The 18,242-nt window shown below is 28.7% G+C and overlaps 1 protein-coding gene across 2 annotated transcripts in view; it reads right to left on the bottom strand.

Annotated features, from left to right (window-relative positions):
* LOC129917846 (uncharacterized) overlaps positions 1-18,242 on the bottom strand; it is a 148,326-nt gene that overhangs the window by 80,582 nt on the left and 49,502 nt on the right. For both annotated transcript variants that reach the window (XM_055998040.1, XM_055998033.1), the window contains exon 2: positions 2,766-3,585. In XM_055998040.1, coding sequence (XP_055854015.1) covers positions 2,766-3,541 — 776 coding nt within the window. In that variant the 5' untranslated portion in view covers positions 3,542-3,585. The remainder of the gene's footprint in view (positions 1-2,765; positions 3,586-18,242) is intronic.

Raw genomic sequence — 18,242 nt, 5'->3', positions numbered from 1 at the left:
TCTCTTCCATAAATTGTTGGTTTCTCGCTTTAGCAAAGTGAGACGTTTTATACGCAAAAACCATTTTATACACAGATAAAAATATTATCACCTTAAAAATAACAGATTGAGTTATTAAACTGCTTTATAAGAAAATCTTATTAAATTAAACGATTAAGAAGGTTTTCCAATATAGATTTCATATTATTTTAGAGATAAAATCTTCTTAAAATTCGACTGAAAAGTTCATTTTTTTCTCAACTTGGCACTAAAACAAAAAATCGCGATCAATATTTGTATAGCAGGCTGGTTCAGGTGATAAGGTGTGCGTCTAATGATTTAAAGTCTTCAGTTCGATCCCCGGCATGCTCGATTGGCAAAATCCTACAAATGCAGATTTTAAAACAATAAAGAATACCTTATTGTTTAATAAAGGTTTCCTTTTTGAATGAAAACCATAGAGAAATCCTATTGTTTTTGTTCTATTTTATTCGGGTCTTTTTTTCTCTATGTAGCATTTTATCATTAAAAACTGTTTATTTTTTCTCGCAAAACCATTGATTTTTAAGTACAAATAAATGGAAGTTTTACTGTCAATCTTACAAAAATTCTAGTTCTAAAAAAAATCAGCTCATTATCACCAAAGAAATGGCAGAGCAATTGATAAATGAACGCATGCAAAACCGGTGCGAAAACACCCAAAAGTATCGTTTTTGTCGAATAACTCGGCTTCAGAATGTCCTACGACAAAAAATAAAGCTATTGATTGTTCGTTACAACATTTTCTATCGATTTTGTGCACATTATTTTTGTTGAAACAAATAAAAAATAATTAATATTAAGTCAAAGACGTTTTTTTGTTTAGCAAACTCTTGCCTTATTATTTTGTAAACGGTGCAAGTATTGGCTAATAAAATAAAATACTGTTGTAGTCCTTTAAATTATCTACATATAAAAAAAATTAGCTCTCTAAGACCCACGGGAGCCGAGTTATGGACATAAATAGGGCTACAAAATAGGTTAGAAAAATTTCAATCATGATAAAAGCTTTTTCCGAAATAATGACAAAAATGTGTTTTTTAACAACAAGAATTTGACTTTAAATGGCTGCCATTTTGTATTTACTCACTCAAATACGATGAAATTACATACAACGATAGAAAATATTATAAGAAAGAGAATTTATGTTTATTTTTTGGTCTACAATAATCTGGAGCAAAGATATTAGCTTCGAAGTAAAATATTCCAAAAAATGCATTTTTGTCAATAACTCCGCTAAAAAGAATGATCAGGTGGTGAGAAATTGGGGTTAAGCCTTTCAAATATACCCCTACTGACAGTGCCTCTGTGCGCAAGGTTAGGCCGTTTTTCCGACGCTTTGACTGGAGTAACACGGTGTCCCAATTTTTAAAGCGTTGTTGCATTGTGGATTCATCAGAAGTTCATAGAAATCTCAATTCTTATTTTTGATTTAAACTAGATTACATTTATCAAGTCGGCTTAAATTTGTGCCTTCATTTAAAACAATTATTAACGTGGGCTAATTCAAAATACGGTGTGCGTAACAAAAAGATGTTACGTGGAAAATTTACACAAAATTCGTAAAAAAGCTTTGTAGATCAATTCATTTTTTTTATCAAAATTAAAAATTAAAAAAAAATAACTAAAAACTGACGCTGAAGTATCGATGTTCACTATTCAAATGTGTACTCTTAAACATGAACCAAAATTGGTGACCTTTCAATCTAGAGCACACTAATTTTCATAATTTGTCTAGAACAGTTTATAAAAACTGAAAAATAGAACATTTTGAAATAAAACGTTCCACTCACCATTTTCAATCAGTTTCGCTTTTATTTTTTGGAGTCTTGTGTTTAACAGAATAAAATTGGTACACTCGGGCGTATGAGTACTTTTTTAGTTTTTTTTTTTTATTACCTGATTTTTTACTTCTTTCTTGAATAATTTTTAACTATGGCTTGATTAATAAATTTAAATAATGTTTTTAACTTTGAAACATAGTGAATTTGCTAGTTTTGTTTGTACACTTCGAATGGTACAAAATTAATGAATAAAATACAAATAAAATTCACCAAATTTCTAGTATCTAACGCTATCAAAGATTCTAAAGGAAAAAAAAAAAAAAATTTTTCGCTATTGTTAAACAAAATCTAATAACTCTTTATCTATTCATTAAAACGACCATTTAAAAATCTTATTTCATAGCTACCCTAAAATAATCCTCCAATTTTGCACAATAATTTCCCAAATGGGGTAAATCTCCAATTTAAAGAAGGATTTTTTTTCGCGTATTCACTAGCATATACGGGTTTGTAAATGAAATTCCTTTTTCGAATACAAAAAAATTCAGATTCATCTTTTTTTTTGTATTCAACTTTTCAACCATACAAATGAGGTGCCTCTAATATCTTTTGTAGGTTGATTTGAGCTCAACTAAAAAAATCCAACCAAAACAGGAAACCGTGTCGTCGTCAATGTGAATTCCTTTGTAAGAGTCAATGAATTATTCATAATATCCGTAGGATGCAATTCAAGCCTCACCCTAAAACAAAATTTGCATTCAAATCCAAAACTCTATCATTTGCAATAAATTTCGCTCTCTTTCAAAAACAAAAAAAAAAAAAAAACTGTATCAACTATCTATCTTTAACAAAAACCCATTCCCAATGGGGCTTTGTCTTTCCATGTAAATATAACCTTTTTCCCACTCACTTCAACCCGCATTATTAACTTAAAAAGAGATATTTATTACATTCAACACTTACTTCTGATACTTCAGCATGGCCCTCGGGAGGAGAAAATTACCATTGCCAGCTTCATCTATGACATGATCTCGCTTGATACTTCCGCTGGCGGTGGCGGCGGCAGCAACATCGTCGACAATAGTTTTGCCTTCAAACAGCTTTGCCACTGTAGATCTGTTATTTAACGATACTTGACTTGATGATGAACAACACTTGGCCTGCTTCTCGATATCCGCCAAGGTCTCAATCGAAGATCGTTTTCCCATCGAATGTGACGTCAAGAACGCACCGATTCGCTTCAGATACGTTCTCTTTGCATCCGATGGATTACTGGGATGCGAAAAGGAACTACTGCTAGTACTGGAGCTATGACTGGATGTAGATTCTTTCTTTTTCTTTGACTTCAATTGCTGCTGTGACTGCGGCTGTTGGTGATGAGATGGACTTTTTAAATTATGGCTTACACCTGATTGTGTTGAACCAAGTGCTGATGATGATGCTGCTGTAGGCGATTGTGATAAATGATGGCAGACTTCGCAACCACCACCCACAGAATACTTGGGGTAGTGATGATGTGTTGAATGACATCCATGAGGGTGTTGATGTTGCTTTTTAGGGCATTCCACTTCATCTTCATCATATGGAAGCACTTCTATTGCATCAAAGTCATAAGAATTGAAATAGGCTTGCTCTTTGGTGCGTTTGACTTTGGCCGCCTCAGAGGCATGATGATCGGGTTCGGCTGCTGAGGGATTTCCCGACGATGTCAGCTTAGATTTATTATCGCATGTTGGCATTGTATTAGTTGTCAAGAGAAATTATTCATTGGCATCAATGGAATCTGGAATGAAAGAAGACAAGAAAAATTATTACAATTGTTGTCGAATTTTGTATCTTACTTATTTAGTATGTACTGGGCACGTGGTGGGATATAATGTTACTTTTGTGCGTTAAGATTTATTAAACTGAAAATGAAAGTAAATGTTAAACATAAAGACCGGTGACATAATAATTAACATGAGTCGTTACAATGAAGTGTGACGTTTGTCTATACACGCCCCGTCAGGGTTACCATTGGAATTATATACAGGCTTTTTGACTTAACGTCTGACTTTTAATATTTGAACAAAATATTTCCTTTTTTGCTGGGTTTCACTAATCTTATACTCTTGAGGTGCATAAAAACATATCAATTTTAACTAAAAAGAGACTGTTTTCAAATGGAAAAGTGTCAGGGTTAACGTTTGTGTTTTCTTTGTGTTTTAGGACTTTTTGCGTTAAACTAGTTCTGATTTTTTTTTCGACCAATTGCTATACTGTCACTACTCAATATGTGTTAGCTCTGTTTTAATTATACGTCTATGGTAAATATTTTGCTTTGGAGTCCATCTTTTACAGAAAAAGATTTTTGAAATTTTAATATAATGTAAGCTTTTGTGAAGAAACATCGTAATATCTATATTCACTGAATGATTTTAATTAATGATTCAACATCAAAACACGATGATCCAGAGTTGTGTTAACGTAATAACATGTTTTTAAGACCCTAAAACTATACTTTATCTGTTTTCTTAAAAAATTCCAAATTAAAAAAAAAATGTTTTCTTTGCTCCCTGTCAAGTTTTTTTCCAAATTAAAAAAAAAAATGTTTTCTTTGCTCCCTGTCAAGTTTTTTTCCAAATTAAAAAAAAAATGTTTTCTTTGCTTTGCACCCTGCTGGGTTCCCGGCCACAGTAATGTGTTTGGCAACGAAAAAGCGGATGAGCTTGCAAGGGAAGGCTCAGTACTTGATCCCTCTTTCATAGACCATAACATCAGAATCCCACAATGTGAAATAAAACGAAATATCTTCAACAATATTTTTCAAAAAAGAGTGATACCTGCGGTTTACTACACAGTAAACACAGTGTCTTAGCGGGACATAACCTACTTTGCTACCATAAAAAGAAAATAGGGCTTAGCACAGATGATCTATCTAGAGGCTGCGGCAATGAGGACGAACAGCACTCTGCCGCACTAGAAAAACATTTTTAGGGAACTACTTCTTTAATGAATTAGAAGAACTATCAGAACTGTCAGGCAACAGCCTACTAAACTTTGTCAAGTCTACCAAGTGGCTAGACATAACCATAGGATTCATAGGATTACACTTTTTTAATGAGGTTATAAATACTTCAGGGTATCACAAGGGATCTAAGTGTGACGGTAACAACATCAACTGTCAGCCCATTTAACCTAACCTAACCCATAAGTTGTCAAAGTCGAGTGAAATTTTTAACAATCTTTTTAAATTTTAGCTTTTGGCTGAACTAAAACTTAAAATTCATTAGTCGCAAAAAAAAATTCAAAATTCAAAAGTTGAAATTTCGTATTAGATGATTTTCCAAACCTTTAATATGTAAATTTCAAGCAACGTTCACCCATTTGAACTGTCCACTTTTTCACTTTTTCGAATTCAAAATTCTTGCCTTGTTGTAAACTTTTTAAAAAGGATAGTATGTATAATAAAGTGTCCAATCAATTATTTTGCTTTATAAAGATTGCTTGTGTATTAAGTCATACATGAAAGCTGTAATTTTTAAACCTGAGGGTGCTTTGCTCGATCCGCCATTTTGAATTTTACCAACTTGGTAGAGCGCAAAATAAATTTATTCCAATTTCACATTTTTACAAGTTCTAACGCCTTAGAATTCGAATTTAGAACTTTTTGCGTTAGAACGTTATATTGGGGTTCTAGCTCGTTAGAATTATGAAATCATATCTTTATCTTATGTACACTTTGTATTCTTTTTCTTAAAAAAAACTTAATTAATTTTCATTTGTTTGATAGTGCATTTTTTTTCTCAATCTGGTATGTGCAATTTCTTGAGACCTATAAGATGATATTTTTTTTCTTTTTGACTGACATATACTCCGCCATCTGCAAAGTTATGTACAAATTTCTTTAATTTAATTCATTAATAAAGGATTGAGATCGAGTCTCATTAAGTTTTTGTTTGATTTAGTTCTCTGATTTTTTCAGGAAACTCATATGAGAGAGTAAAAATTAAACTTTATTTAATTAGTGACAAAACAAAAATAGGAAGGGGTCAAAACCCTGCCGAATTCAAAATCCTGCTTTTCATAATTCTGTTTTACAAAATCCATTTTCCAAATCCTTTTCTAATTTTTTGCAGAATTTTTTAAAATCATCATCTCGTAAAATGTTCTGCGTATTTGATTTCTAAATTACTTTGTCATTTTTACTTGCGATATAGGTACTATAGGGCAAGTTTAGGATTCGTAAAAAAAATCGAACTTGAGATAACAATTTTACATGACATTACGATGATAGAGAATGCCAAAAAAGTGGGTCCGGCAATTCTGTCTGTCTGTCTGTCTGTCTGTCTCTATCTGGAGCTGCAGCCTAAACGAGTGAAGTGATTTTCTTCAAACTTGGTAGTTAGCAGTTTTTGGTGATTCCCTAGAGATGAAATTGAAATTTTTTTTTTTATGACCAAAACTAACGGTACCTGCCATATAACGGAAATAGAAAAGTTAATTTTTTTCAAAAACGGCTCTAACGATTTTGATTAAAATTTTTGTGTGTAGTACTACACATAAGAGCCAACTTTTTAAATAAAAAAAATATTTTTTGTACCGTTATTAACGGTACCTGTCATAGAACGGTTTTTTTCGTTTCTGAATATCTCGTACAACATTTACCCGATTTAAATGAAAATTTTTATACAAAAGTGTGTAAGTAAAGATAATATTAAAATTTTAGAAAATTTTCAAAAAACGCATTTTTGGTTTTTTAAAAAATATTTCAAATTTTTTTTTTGAAAAATCAATTTTTTTTAAACGGATCAATGAAAAATTTTGGAATTTAGTTTTTATGTGTGAATTAATTATTTCTTCAAAATGGCATACCAATTTTTTTTTGAAAAATGTTAAAAAAATTTTATACATAAAAAATTATTTTTTTAAAAAACGGCTAAGATAATTTAAAACTGAGTTTTATTAATTAATAAAACAGATTTAATTTTTTTATACTACTTATGAAATTTCTTCAAAATATCAAATTTTAAATTTCTTGTATAACAAGCTTTAACATTATAGTTACTTTAAGTATAAGAGCAAGTACGTGCGACCCCAGTCATGCAATTTATTTTTTTTTGTTTAAATCAATTTCAAAATATTAGGAAAAGATTTTGAGGCTAAGTGGACCAAGTATAAATCGGGTTATCGTTTACAAATCGGTGTATAACTTTCACATTTTTAAAGATAATTGAATGAAATAAATTTTATTATTTAGATAATAAACAAGGCTAAATATCTTCATCCCTACAATTTCCAAATTTGTGCATTTATAATTAAGAGACAACAAAACATGATAACATTTTCGTTGTTTTAGAACGACCTGAAAGATGTCGGTTTGTTTCTTAGTTAGACTAAAATTTTTTTTGTTAAGTATTTTCCAAAAGTATGTAGTTAAAATGGATAAGTTTTTGAAATAAATAAATTATAAATTTAAGAAAATTTATTCTTTTTTGAAATAAGAAAAAATAAAAATAAGAATACATATTGAAAAAATTAAATAAGAAAAATAGTAAGCGCATGTGCTATGAAAAAAAACTGAATTAGCTGATTTTTTTTGTTCAAATATACCTATTCTGGCAGGATTTTGAAAAACTAAATTTCAAAAAGCATTTGAAAGACAGAATAGAAAAAAGCAGAGTTTTTGAATAACAGAATTTTCGTTTACAAATCAGAATTTTTAAAACCCGAATATTGAAGTCAGCTTCCGAAAAACATTAACTTTCGTTATAGGTATCATATTTCATGATAAGGGAACGGGTCGTTATTCTGTATTCCAAAATTCTGTATGACCAAAATTCTGTATCTGAAGAAAAAATTCTGTATGAACATAGTTCTGTATGCCATTATTCTGCTTTTCTATTATTCTGTATTTCAAAATTCTGTAAATCCAAAATTTTGTTTTTCAAAATTCTGCAAATCCAATATTCTGCTTTTAAAAATTCTGTAATTCTAAATCTCTACATTAAAACATGTCCCTCAAGTAAGCAGAGCAAGTACCCCAAAATTAAATCAAGTGCTCCCCTACTTTTGGAAAAACTTAATGTTCTGCTAACTCGATTTATAGTTAGCAGAGCAATTAGCAGAAAATGCCTTAAACTGTTAGTAAAAAATTCGGGTTATAATATTTAGGTGCCAAACAAAAATTCAAACAAAAAATTTTTTTTACAAAAATAATTTTTTTTCTGTGATTTTCGAAAAAAAAATTTTTTTTTTCAAATTATCTTGAATAATTAAGTGCTTAACTAATTTGAGTTAAGTACCCAACTTTTGAAAAAAAATTCCGAGATTTTCCAATTAAAAAAAAATATTTTCATTTCCATACAAATTCATGTTCTATTAACTTGAATTTGTTTTTTTTTCAAAAAATTCCAATTTTTCGAAATAATTGGACATAAATAATTGAATGTTCGACTAATTTGAATTAAGAGCTCCATTTTCCGATGAATTTTCCGAGATTTTCATGTTCTGCTGGCTTGAACTTCATTTTTCTCAAAAAATTCAATTTTTTTCGACAAAATTCGAATGGAGTTATTAAGTGTATGTCTAATTTGAGTTAAGTTCCCTATTTTCCGAAAAGTTTTCCGAGATTTTTCATTAAAAAAAATATTTTCATTTTCCATGTTTTTTTTTTTAAGTTGATCTTTCTTCGTTATTAAACATAAAACCATTGACACACAATTTATCCTTTTCTTTATTAGGTTTTAATGATTTAATATTTTCAATTTTTCTGAATTAATTTTATATTACGATTAACGCATAACACTTAACTTAAGCTGTCGAACGCAAACTGCTTCAAGGTTCTGCATAGAAAATATCAAAAATCTGTACTCCAAAATTTTGTAAATCATTTACAGAATTTTGGAGTACAGAATTTTGGAAATACAGAATTTTGAAATCCAGAATTTTGTGTTTACAGAATTTTAGAATACAGAATTTTGAATTTACAGAATTTTAAAATACAGAATTTTGGAATACAGAATTTTGGAAACCGAATTTTGGCCCATACAGAATTTCGACCCCAACCCTCATGATAACTCAACCACAAATAGAACTATTATGTAAAATTTGGGTTGGGGTCGAAATTCTGTATGTTGCAAAATTCTGTATTCAAAATACTGTATGCCAAAATACTGAAATATCGTTTTGGTAATGTAAAAAAGTGCGAGCGCACTTTTATAAAAATGATATTTTTTACAGCATTTTTACAGAATTTTGAAATACAGATATATTTAAAAGAGGGTTTACTTTGAATTTCTAAGAGATCAACTTAATAAAGAGGCAAGCTTCTAATGCTGATTAATCTAGGTACTTTATTAGGAGCTACTGAAAAAAAGAGAGAGAAAACAAAACTACACTTAATTAAAAAACAATCTGAATTAAAATACGTTGCATACCTAAAACGGATTGAAAAAAAAATTAAATGTATATTGATTTTGACATATTTAGTGTTTTTTTATCAAAGGAAATTTCTTTAAAAATACTGTATTGAAAATACAGTATTTTGCCGTACAGAACTTTACCAAACAGAATTTTGCAAGTCAGTATTTTGTTCATACAGTATTTTGACGTACATAATTTTGTGTTTACAGTATAATGACGTACAGAATTATGGTCTTTGAATTGTGGTATTTTGACCCTACAGAATTTTTTCGTAAAGAATTTTGACAAGCAGAATTATGACTCGCTCACGTAAAATTTCTTTCATAAGTGGAGGAATTCAACGATTATATTATTACATATGTATATTAAAGAGGACTCTGTTTCTCAGTGGATTCTCTTCACTTGTTTATATTATAAACTTTTTGAAAACTCTGCGAGGTAACCCTGTCGGTACCCAGTTCATATACCTACAACAGTTATTTGTCGTTCGTATTGTGTTTTGTATGTCAACTTAAAAGACTTAATTAATATGGGGGGGGGGGGGGGTATTAACAACAGAACTAGCCTGAGGTGTTCAGTGCGATGCGAGAGTGTGTAATTCTCACAATATATTATTTTAATTGAGCTTTGCTAATGCTTGATTATGCGAAATTGTATATATTTAGAGAACCCAAACGCATGATACTTCTATAAAAGCATAGGTGGTAGTTTTGCAGAAGGTTATCAAAACAAAATTTTATAGATTCGTTTGGTTGAATAACATTACGAGTAGGTATATCAACAAAAAAAAAAAGGTGAGATGGGGTGGTGCAGTGTTTGTGTGATTATTTTGATATTCATTTGAATTCATGAATGATATATCGGCTTATATCAGGCACATAGGCGCATATAAACACATACGTGGGAAGATGTGTGATGAATGTTGCATCTCAATTAAGATGAATTCATCCAGGTGTTTCAATGAACGATTGAAAGTATGGGTTTTATTCAAAGAGGTTTGAATTAATTGACGTTGTGGCTATATGAATAGAAGTAGAACTACAAACATGTTAGGTATTTGATAGAAATGGAAATAGAAATTCTAAGATAAAAATAAAAATTTGTTATATGAATTGAGTAATGGCTCATTATTTATTGACAGTTGCTAATTAAAGTGAGTTTAAAAATATCATTGCATTTATGCTGAAAGAAAGGCAAGAATTAATGATTAGGTAAATAGATAAGGTATATATATCCAATAAACTAAATTTGTTCTTTAAAGGATTAGTCGATGATTTGTTTCACTCCTTTTTGTACCTATGTATGTATGTTTATAAACTGAAATTTGATTGAAAATAAGGGAAAAAGGTGCCTACAATATAATAAATATTATTAACTAAAAATTTCGCTCCTAGATAGGTTTAAGGAAGCAACAGTAGCAACAGACGCAAAGTTCTTAGACGGTGTGCGTTATACATAGATCGTGATCGTGATCGTGATAATCAAAATAATAGGTACCGAAGCAATCAGTTTATGGTTTTATAGGCTTAGCCCTGAAATCATTCACGTGATACTTCCATTCTAATTTATTTCAAGAGGAATGAATATTTTGGTTGATTTATTTTTTTTTGCTGAAAGTGGAATGACAATTTGTTCTTAAAAACGAAAGGAGTAAGCCTTAGACTTATTAAGCTTCGATTGTATTTCTTTTTATCTTAATATTTTGCTAATCACTGTTAGTTACCTATGTTATGCACTGAAAAATAAATTAGAGTTCAAGGTTTTTATATCGAACATGTCTTCACGGCTATAGAGACAAAAAAAATATTACATCATAATTCTGTAACAAATTCTGGTCGGAGGATTCAATGTCTTAAAAGCTTTATTGAATTCAGATGAAGTATGTACGTGCATACAAAGTGTAATTTTACTCCAAACATTAAGCAGAGAAAAATTTAAAAATGAACAAAATAAAATTGGAAACCATCAAAATGTTAAGAAGTGCAGTCAATTTTGCATATGAAATATAGATATTTTGCTGTTCAAATCGGGAAGAGCCAAGTCTTTAAAATGAGGAATAAGATTTTCTTGCACTTAAACAAGAAAAATATGCTTGAAAAAAAAGAAAATATGCATTTAAAACCACATAAAGTTATGTATAAAATATGAATTTTTTGAAATTACAAAAACATTTTACGTTACTTTTATGAAAATTTATACACGAAACCAATCCGGAGTTAAAAATTTAAAAAATAAATAAAATTGCAGAAAATTAACGATTAAATAATCCAATTTATCATTTGATCGTGTTGGAGTTAGTTTTTTATGAGTTTGGACACTGTTGGTTGTTTTTGTTTACATTTTTGACTTTCTTCCAATTGACGTTCAGTCACTTTTGGTCAAATAATGAAAGTGTGTAATTTCTTTATTTTTGCAAATTTTTGGGAAAATATGCACGAAAAACATGTATACTTGTTTTTAAAAAATGCCAAAATATTTAAATAAATGCAAATATGCATTTAAAGTTAAATATTATGCACTTACGATTGAATGCCATTTTAAAGGAAATCTGCTTCCAAGGTGTTCCTTAAAAATATGCATTTGAATGGAAATCCGATCCCTAATAATTTACCTATTATGAAAATTCTGATTTTTATTTGCGATACTTAAATTATTATTATTTTTTTTTAATAATTAAAGATTAGTAACCGCAAAAAAAAAAATCAAAAACCTGCCATATGACCAAAGTGGAAAACTTTTTTTTCTCAAAAACGGCTCTATTTTGATTAAAAAAACTAGGACTGTGGAACATAAGGTTCTACTTTTCAAATAAAAATTATATTTTTTGAATCCTTATAAACGATACGAAGGATTAATGCAATATGTGGGTAGAAGTTTTCCTGCCAAACCACACACCTTTTAGCAGAAGTTCAGAGATTTTCGTGGGGTGAAATTTTACTTATAATACACGGAAGTAATGAGCTTGGCCTAGGCCTGCTTTGAATTTCCATAAATGCAGCATGCGGTGTCAATCAGACCAAATCCAATCCCAAAGTCCAAAGTTTATTCTTATGTACTATAATACACGAAATGATAGTCTAAGTGGATTCAAAATAACTTCAAGATTTCGATATAACTAAAATTTGCTTTAGAAATACATTAAATTTCATTTGTTCTTGATTCCATTCGCTATATAAAAGTTTAAGTTCAAATTATACCTACTTTTTTGTAATTGCTAAAATCAATGTTCATTGTTTTTATAATAGCTTGATTGAAAGCTATTAGTGTCATGTTTTGTAAACAAAATTCTAAAACATTAAATACTTAAGTTTATTTAAATAATTATATCAATAAGATTTAAATCAGTTTATTTTTTAACAAATAATAAAACCACACATAAAATGTTTTTTTTTTCACCTTTCACTGTCTGAATGAATAAAAGTCACGACGATGATTATGATTTTGTAAGAACAAACAAATAATAAGCTTACATTAAACTCTTTATTACTTAAAAGTTCTTGAAACCTTCACACAAATGTTAACAATATCATTTGCAATAAATGTTTTTCGTCACTAAAATTAGCTATGGTTGGTTGCAGTTACTAAATATACTTACAAGTATGAATTTGTCATTGAAGGTGATTAGGAAATTATGTCAATATTTAAAAAAAAATCTTCTGCTTTTTAAGAACTCAAGTGCATTTTTGTTGTTTTTTTTTTGTTTATAATATTAAACAATGAAACTTTGCATAATGATTGATTGCCACATCTAACAAACATTGCTATTTAGGCAAACCTTGCTTTACAGTCCTAATAGATATACACAATAGCTGTATATAATACGATGAGCTACCGAAGGTACTCAAACAAACGATTTAAGTGCAGCAACTTATAATTTATGTTTACTTATATTTTTTTTTTGAGCGGAAACCATTGCAGCGGAAAAAAATCAAAGACAAATAATAAAATAAAAAAAAAAGATATAAGTTAATCATCTGCCAGCAGCACCACTAAGTGGATAGATACTTTTTTGTAAGATTTTTTTTATTTTTGTTAACATTGTTTTGTATGTTTGTTTCTAATGCGAAATTCTAGAGAGACACGAACGACCATGGCACACAATGTGGGCTACCATTAACAAATACACAACACTCTATATTGCGAAATGTCTAAAAATAAATGAGATTGAACAATAAGATACAAAATCGAACATATCTACAAAAAAAAATAAAACATAAAATAATAAAGAAAAACTCAACAGATGTTTAACTTAACGAGTAAGAGCAACTCAATTGATGAGATCTGTGATTTTTGGAGAAGATTTTTTTTTTTTCTATTTTAAACTAGCCGTGGGTAATTATAATTATTATTGTTGCCAGACAAAAGTGATTATCCTCAATTGGATAAGTATCTTTTTTTTTTTTGTTAAGTGGCATATTTTGACGGATATATGATCTAAGATCTTATGTATGGGAGTTTATCTTGTATTTGAAGATGTTCCATGTTTGTTTACAACAACAACAAAAAATGTTTGCATAATAGATAAATGGATTTTTGGTATAGAGCATTTGAAGTTCCGTTTAGGTTTATGAAAAGGTTATTAAAATATTTATATCCGAAGGCGTCAACATGGATGGCACCATGTTGATTGTCTGTAATTTTATAAATGAATGAAATTGAAGTTAACGAACTTTGAAATACAATAATATTTTATAAGTTTCGGTTTTTTAGTTGAAAACAATTTCCGAGATGCTTGTAAACTCAAACAATTAAATCTACTATTTACTTAACGTTTAATTCTCTAACATGGTTTTACAATGTGGGTATGCAAAGTTTATTTTAGAAATACAATTTTATGTTGCAAAATTTAGGTTTTGTATATTTTTTCGATAAATTTCCTTGTTTTCCTTTCTGTTTTAGTGATATGAACTTTGTTGTTTAGAAAAACTAAAGTCGATGGTTAAATTGGAACCTGAATGGTTTTTTACCTAATAACCAAAATGTTAAAATCATTGGTTGATAATTTTTATACTTTTTAACAAATTTATATAAAAATAAATCACACAATTTATTCCTTTTCTTAATTAACAATTTGAATTGAATAATAAACGAAAGAGCTGTTGTGCGAACTTTATTTTGGTATTACTAACATTTTTTATAACACAGTACTTAGCTGTAAAATAATTGAAAGTGATAAATATTCCATACAAACTGCTAAGGTCTTTTAAGTGCCTTTAAACTAATTGAATAGTAATTCAAAACATATGTTCAAAGAGCAATAAAAAGTTCCAACCCAAATGTAGTAAAATCTTTTTTTTTTTTTATTGTATAGGAAGAAATAAAAATGTATTCAAATTGTTAATGTTTTTAAAGTAAATGGTTGCAATAAATTTAATTTTATGAAGGACATACTTTAGTGGAAACATTTCTAGTAAAGTTGATTATATGGCGCCTTTTATATGAATACAAACAGACAGTTGTTATACACCTTTTTAGATTAACAACAAAAATAAAAAAATTACGATTTTTCAAAAAAGTGGTCACAAAAAAGTCTATTTAAAAGGGTGAAAATATTTTTGTTCGGAATTGTGAATACAATATTCGAATTCCTCGGAATATTCTACATCAATTTCATACTTGATTCTCTATAAAATATTGTGACCGAAAAAAGTTCTAGCGACTTGAAAAAGTATTAACCAAATTCGCACCCGTGTGGCTATCACGTCACAAAAAAGAAGTGTGCCTACAGAGGGTTAAATATGATTTTTTTTTGCAACCAATTCAACAAATATCTTATGACTTTATAGTTTGCTTAAAAATATTGATTCTTTTTTCTTAAAACTTACAGATTTGAATATTTTGCTAGTAATAATTGTACACACCATATTGAAAAAATTTTCTTTGAAACATAAATGATTTAAAATTATTTATGAACTATTCGGCAGCTCTAATTGCTGACAGCTAATTTTGGAGTTTAAGTATTTCTATTTGGTCCACCATTCATTTGCAATCAAAAGTTGAGTCTGTTTAGTATGACTATTTTGCCTACATTACCGATTAACTGCTTACGCTGCATGTGAAATAAAATTTGTATTCAGTTTTAAAAAAGACCTTGAACTTTTCGGATGATTGACTTAAACGTTAATCTAATAAATTCTCCAGCTTGTTCATATCGGGGAAATTTATATTGAGATGTACAGGGTGTCCCACAGTCACCGCCCCAAATAAAAATCATTTATTCCTGAGGTCCTTTTAAGTCGAAAAACTAAGACGGTTATTTTCTCGTTTTCGTCCCGTTTTCGAGTTATAACTTTTTTTATGATTGTTGCTTTCTTTTTTTTTATTATAAAATCCCAGTATATTTTCTTAAAATATATATATTCTTTTCATAAAAAAGAATACTGAAAGATATTAACAAAAATAATCCTCCCTTCTGCTCAATACACAGTTGCACTCGCCTAAGAATTACTCAATTAATTTTGTATATAAAAATTTGTTTTTTTTTGCTGCCAAAAATTCATTTTTTGAAAAAAAAAAAAATTTATATGAAAATAAACTTGTAACATAGATGCACATTTTTTTTGGGTAGTTCTTTTGCTTAAAGTTTGCCCACGATAGCCTAATATTTTTTTTTCGCTAGCATTAAGGAAATCATTTTGTTCACCTATAAAACGACAAAAAAATATATTTTTTGTTGAGTGTAAAAATCATTGATTTTACTCTGTGCTTCGTTTATCCAAGATATGCCGAGGCAAGAATAGATCACCATTTAGCTCAGTATTTTTTAGAATACAGAATTTTTTTTTCACAACAGAAAAATTCGTTATTTTAAAACCGTGGTGATTTCTTTTTCAGTGCAAGAATAGTCTTTTTTACACTTTTTCTCAATTTGCTTATGGTTATTCCAACTTTTGATTTTTAAGAGGTTGGTAATAAAAAAAAAGTGGACTTACGAAAAAAAGTTATAAAATTTATTGGAATGGTTAATTAAGAAAAAATGTAAAAAAGAATTGTTTTTTTTTGTGCCTTCTGAAAAAAAAAAAAAAAAAATTGTTGGGCTTGGGAATAGAAAAACCACATAGATTGTTTAAATTAATATTATGAATCTAGAAAGAAATCGTGATGTTCAAAGCTGCGTTTATATCAGAGAATTTACATAATGATTCAAATAAATGTATTACTTATCAGTTATCACTGATATTCGAAAGTTGAAACAAGGAAAAAAAATCGTGGGATCACCATATTGAACAAAATTGTCGCCATAATAAATCTGTTCGATTTTTGAAAGTCTCGTGAAAATCAAATTAAATTGGTTTTTGTCATTAAACATCAGCACATGTAACCAATATTGATGTAAATATGTTCGTAGATTTACGACTCCAAAATATATAACAAAAAAACTCAATTGAAACCTTTATATGGGGAATTCCCAATCATAAAAGCTATAAATTGTGCTTCTGAACCTTCGTCATATCCATGATACTAAAATTTACAACATTATTGTATATTTTACTAAATAAATTAACATGAATGTTTATTCAACAAAAAATAAAAATCATTAAGTTCCATTCTAATTTTACTATCAATTATGCAAGAATCTGTGATTCTAATACAAAGTAATAAAATAAAGAATTTTACATAATTGGTTCCCATCGCTTCGACAGACAAGCGAATAAATTAGCACGACTATTAAGAATCTCAAAACGAACGAATTATAAACATTTAATTTTTATTTAGTTGAAAAATGTTTTCCATTAGATGGAACACGCTAAATATTTTTTTAAATTTTAAATGCCATTCACTTCCATATAGTCATTAAGATTTTTGAAAGAAGTATCTATATGTGAAGTGTATGTTCATATATAATTCAATATAATTTCAGACATATGACGGAACTGAAACTTTGTTTTATTCACACACAAACTTCATGTTATGATTTGGTTGGATATTCAAATTCCATAGATATTGTTATTATATGATACATTTATCTACTATAGCCGCCCTTCCGTGGTATAGATTTCTCTATAAAAGCAGACAGATACTTCCTCATCCGACAATGGCGGCAAACGTCAAGTATTAATATAAATGAGAAATATAATAATCACATAGAAAGATGAATCTATCTTTTTCTGTTTTTTGAATATTTATACTTTTAATAGAGTTTGCTTTTGGATGATGTCGTGGTGAAGAAGTAATATATTGCAAAGATTTTTCTCATATACACTCGCGCATAAAGCATTCCATTTAATACCACAATTCTGCAACCTTAGCATATCGTCGCGACGGAATTCATTGGTAGGTGGTGATTGATGATCATGTGCAATTTAGGAGGATTTCGAAAACAATATATTTGTTTTCCTTTGTTTTGATAGATTTGTATAAATTTTTGGTAGAAAAAGTATATAAAAGCTGTTTGGTTTTTATGTTTCAAAAGATAAATTGCTTATTAGTTAATATTAACATATTAGTTTAAAGATGAGGACATTATGGGCTCACGATGAGGCGTGAAAATAAAATAAATCTATTTTGTGGCAATTTTGACTTGTACTAAATTAGAAGTATTGATTTCGAAAGAAAACAAAAAGAATAAAATATCAAAAGTGGAATTTTGTTTCAGTTCAGTAAGTCTTATTTCAAAAAATTTTATAATTAAGAATCTTAACACATTATTTTTTTTTAATTTCCAAGGTAGGTTGTTTTTTGGTTTTAAAAGTTATTGCAATTTTCTGGAAAATGGCTCTAACGAAATTTAATGCATCTTATATTTCCTACAAAAATGGGTTTTCATTTTTTGGAACAGTTAATTTTTTAAATTAAAAAAAATTCAATAGTTATAACTCTAGCCATAAGACGGAAAATAGGGTTGCCGTTGTTTGCAAAAATTGACGTATTTTTTTAGTAAACATCGTACATTTCATCAAAGACTAAGCCAAATTCATTCGAAATTTACAGACATATATTTCTTTTCATTTCGAAGCTTATAATTTAAAAAAATTTCAAAAACAAATTTTGGAAAAAAAAATTATTTTTTACCATGTTTAAAAATATTTTTAAACT

The sequence above is a fragment of the Episyrphus balteatus genome, chromosome 1 (assembly GCF_945859705.1).
Source record: "Episyrphus balteatus chromosome 1, idEpiBalt1.1, whole genome shotgun sequence".
NCBI classification, from domain to species: Eukaryota; Metazoa; Arthropoda; class Insecta; order Diptera; family Syrphidae; genus Episyrphus; species Episyrphus balteatus.
The sequence above is the reverse complement of the archived record's forward strand: the minus strand, read 5'-3'. Positions and strand labels throughout refer to the sequence as shown.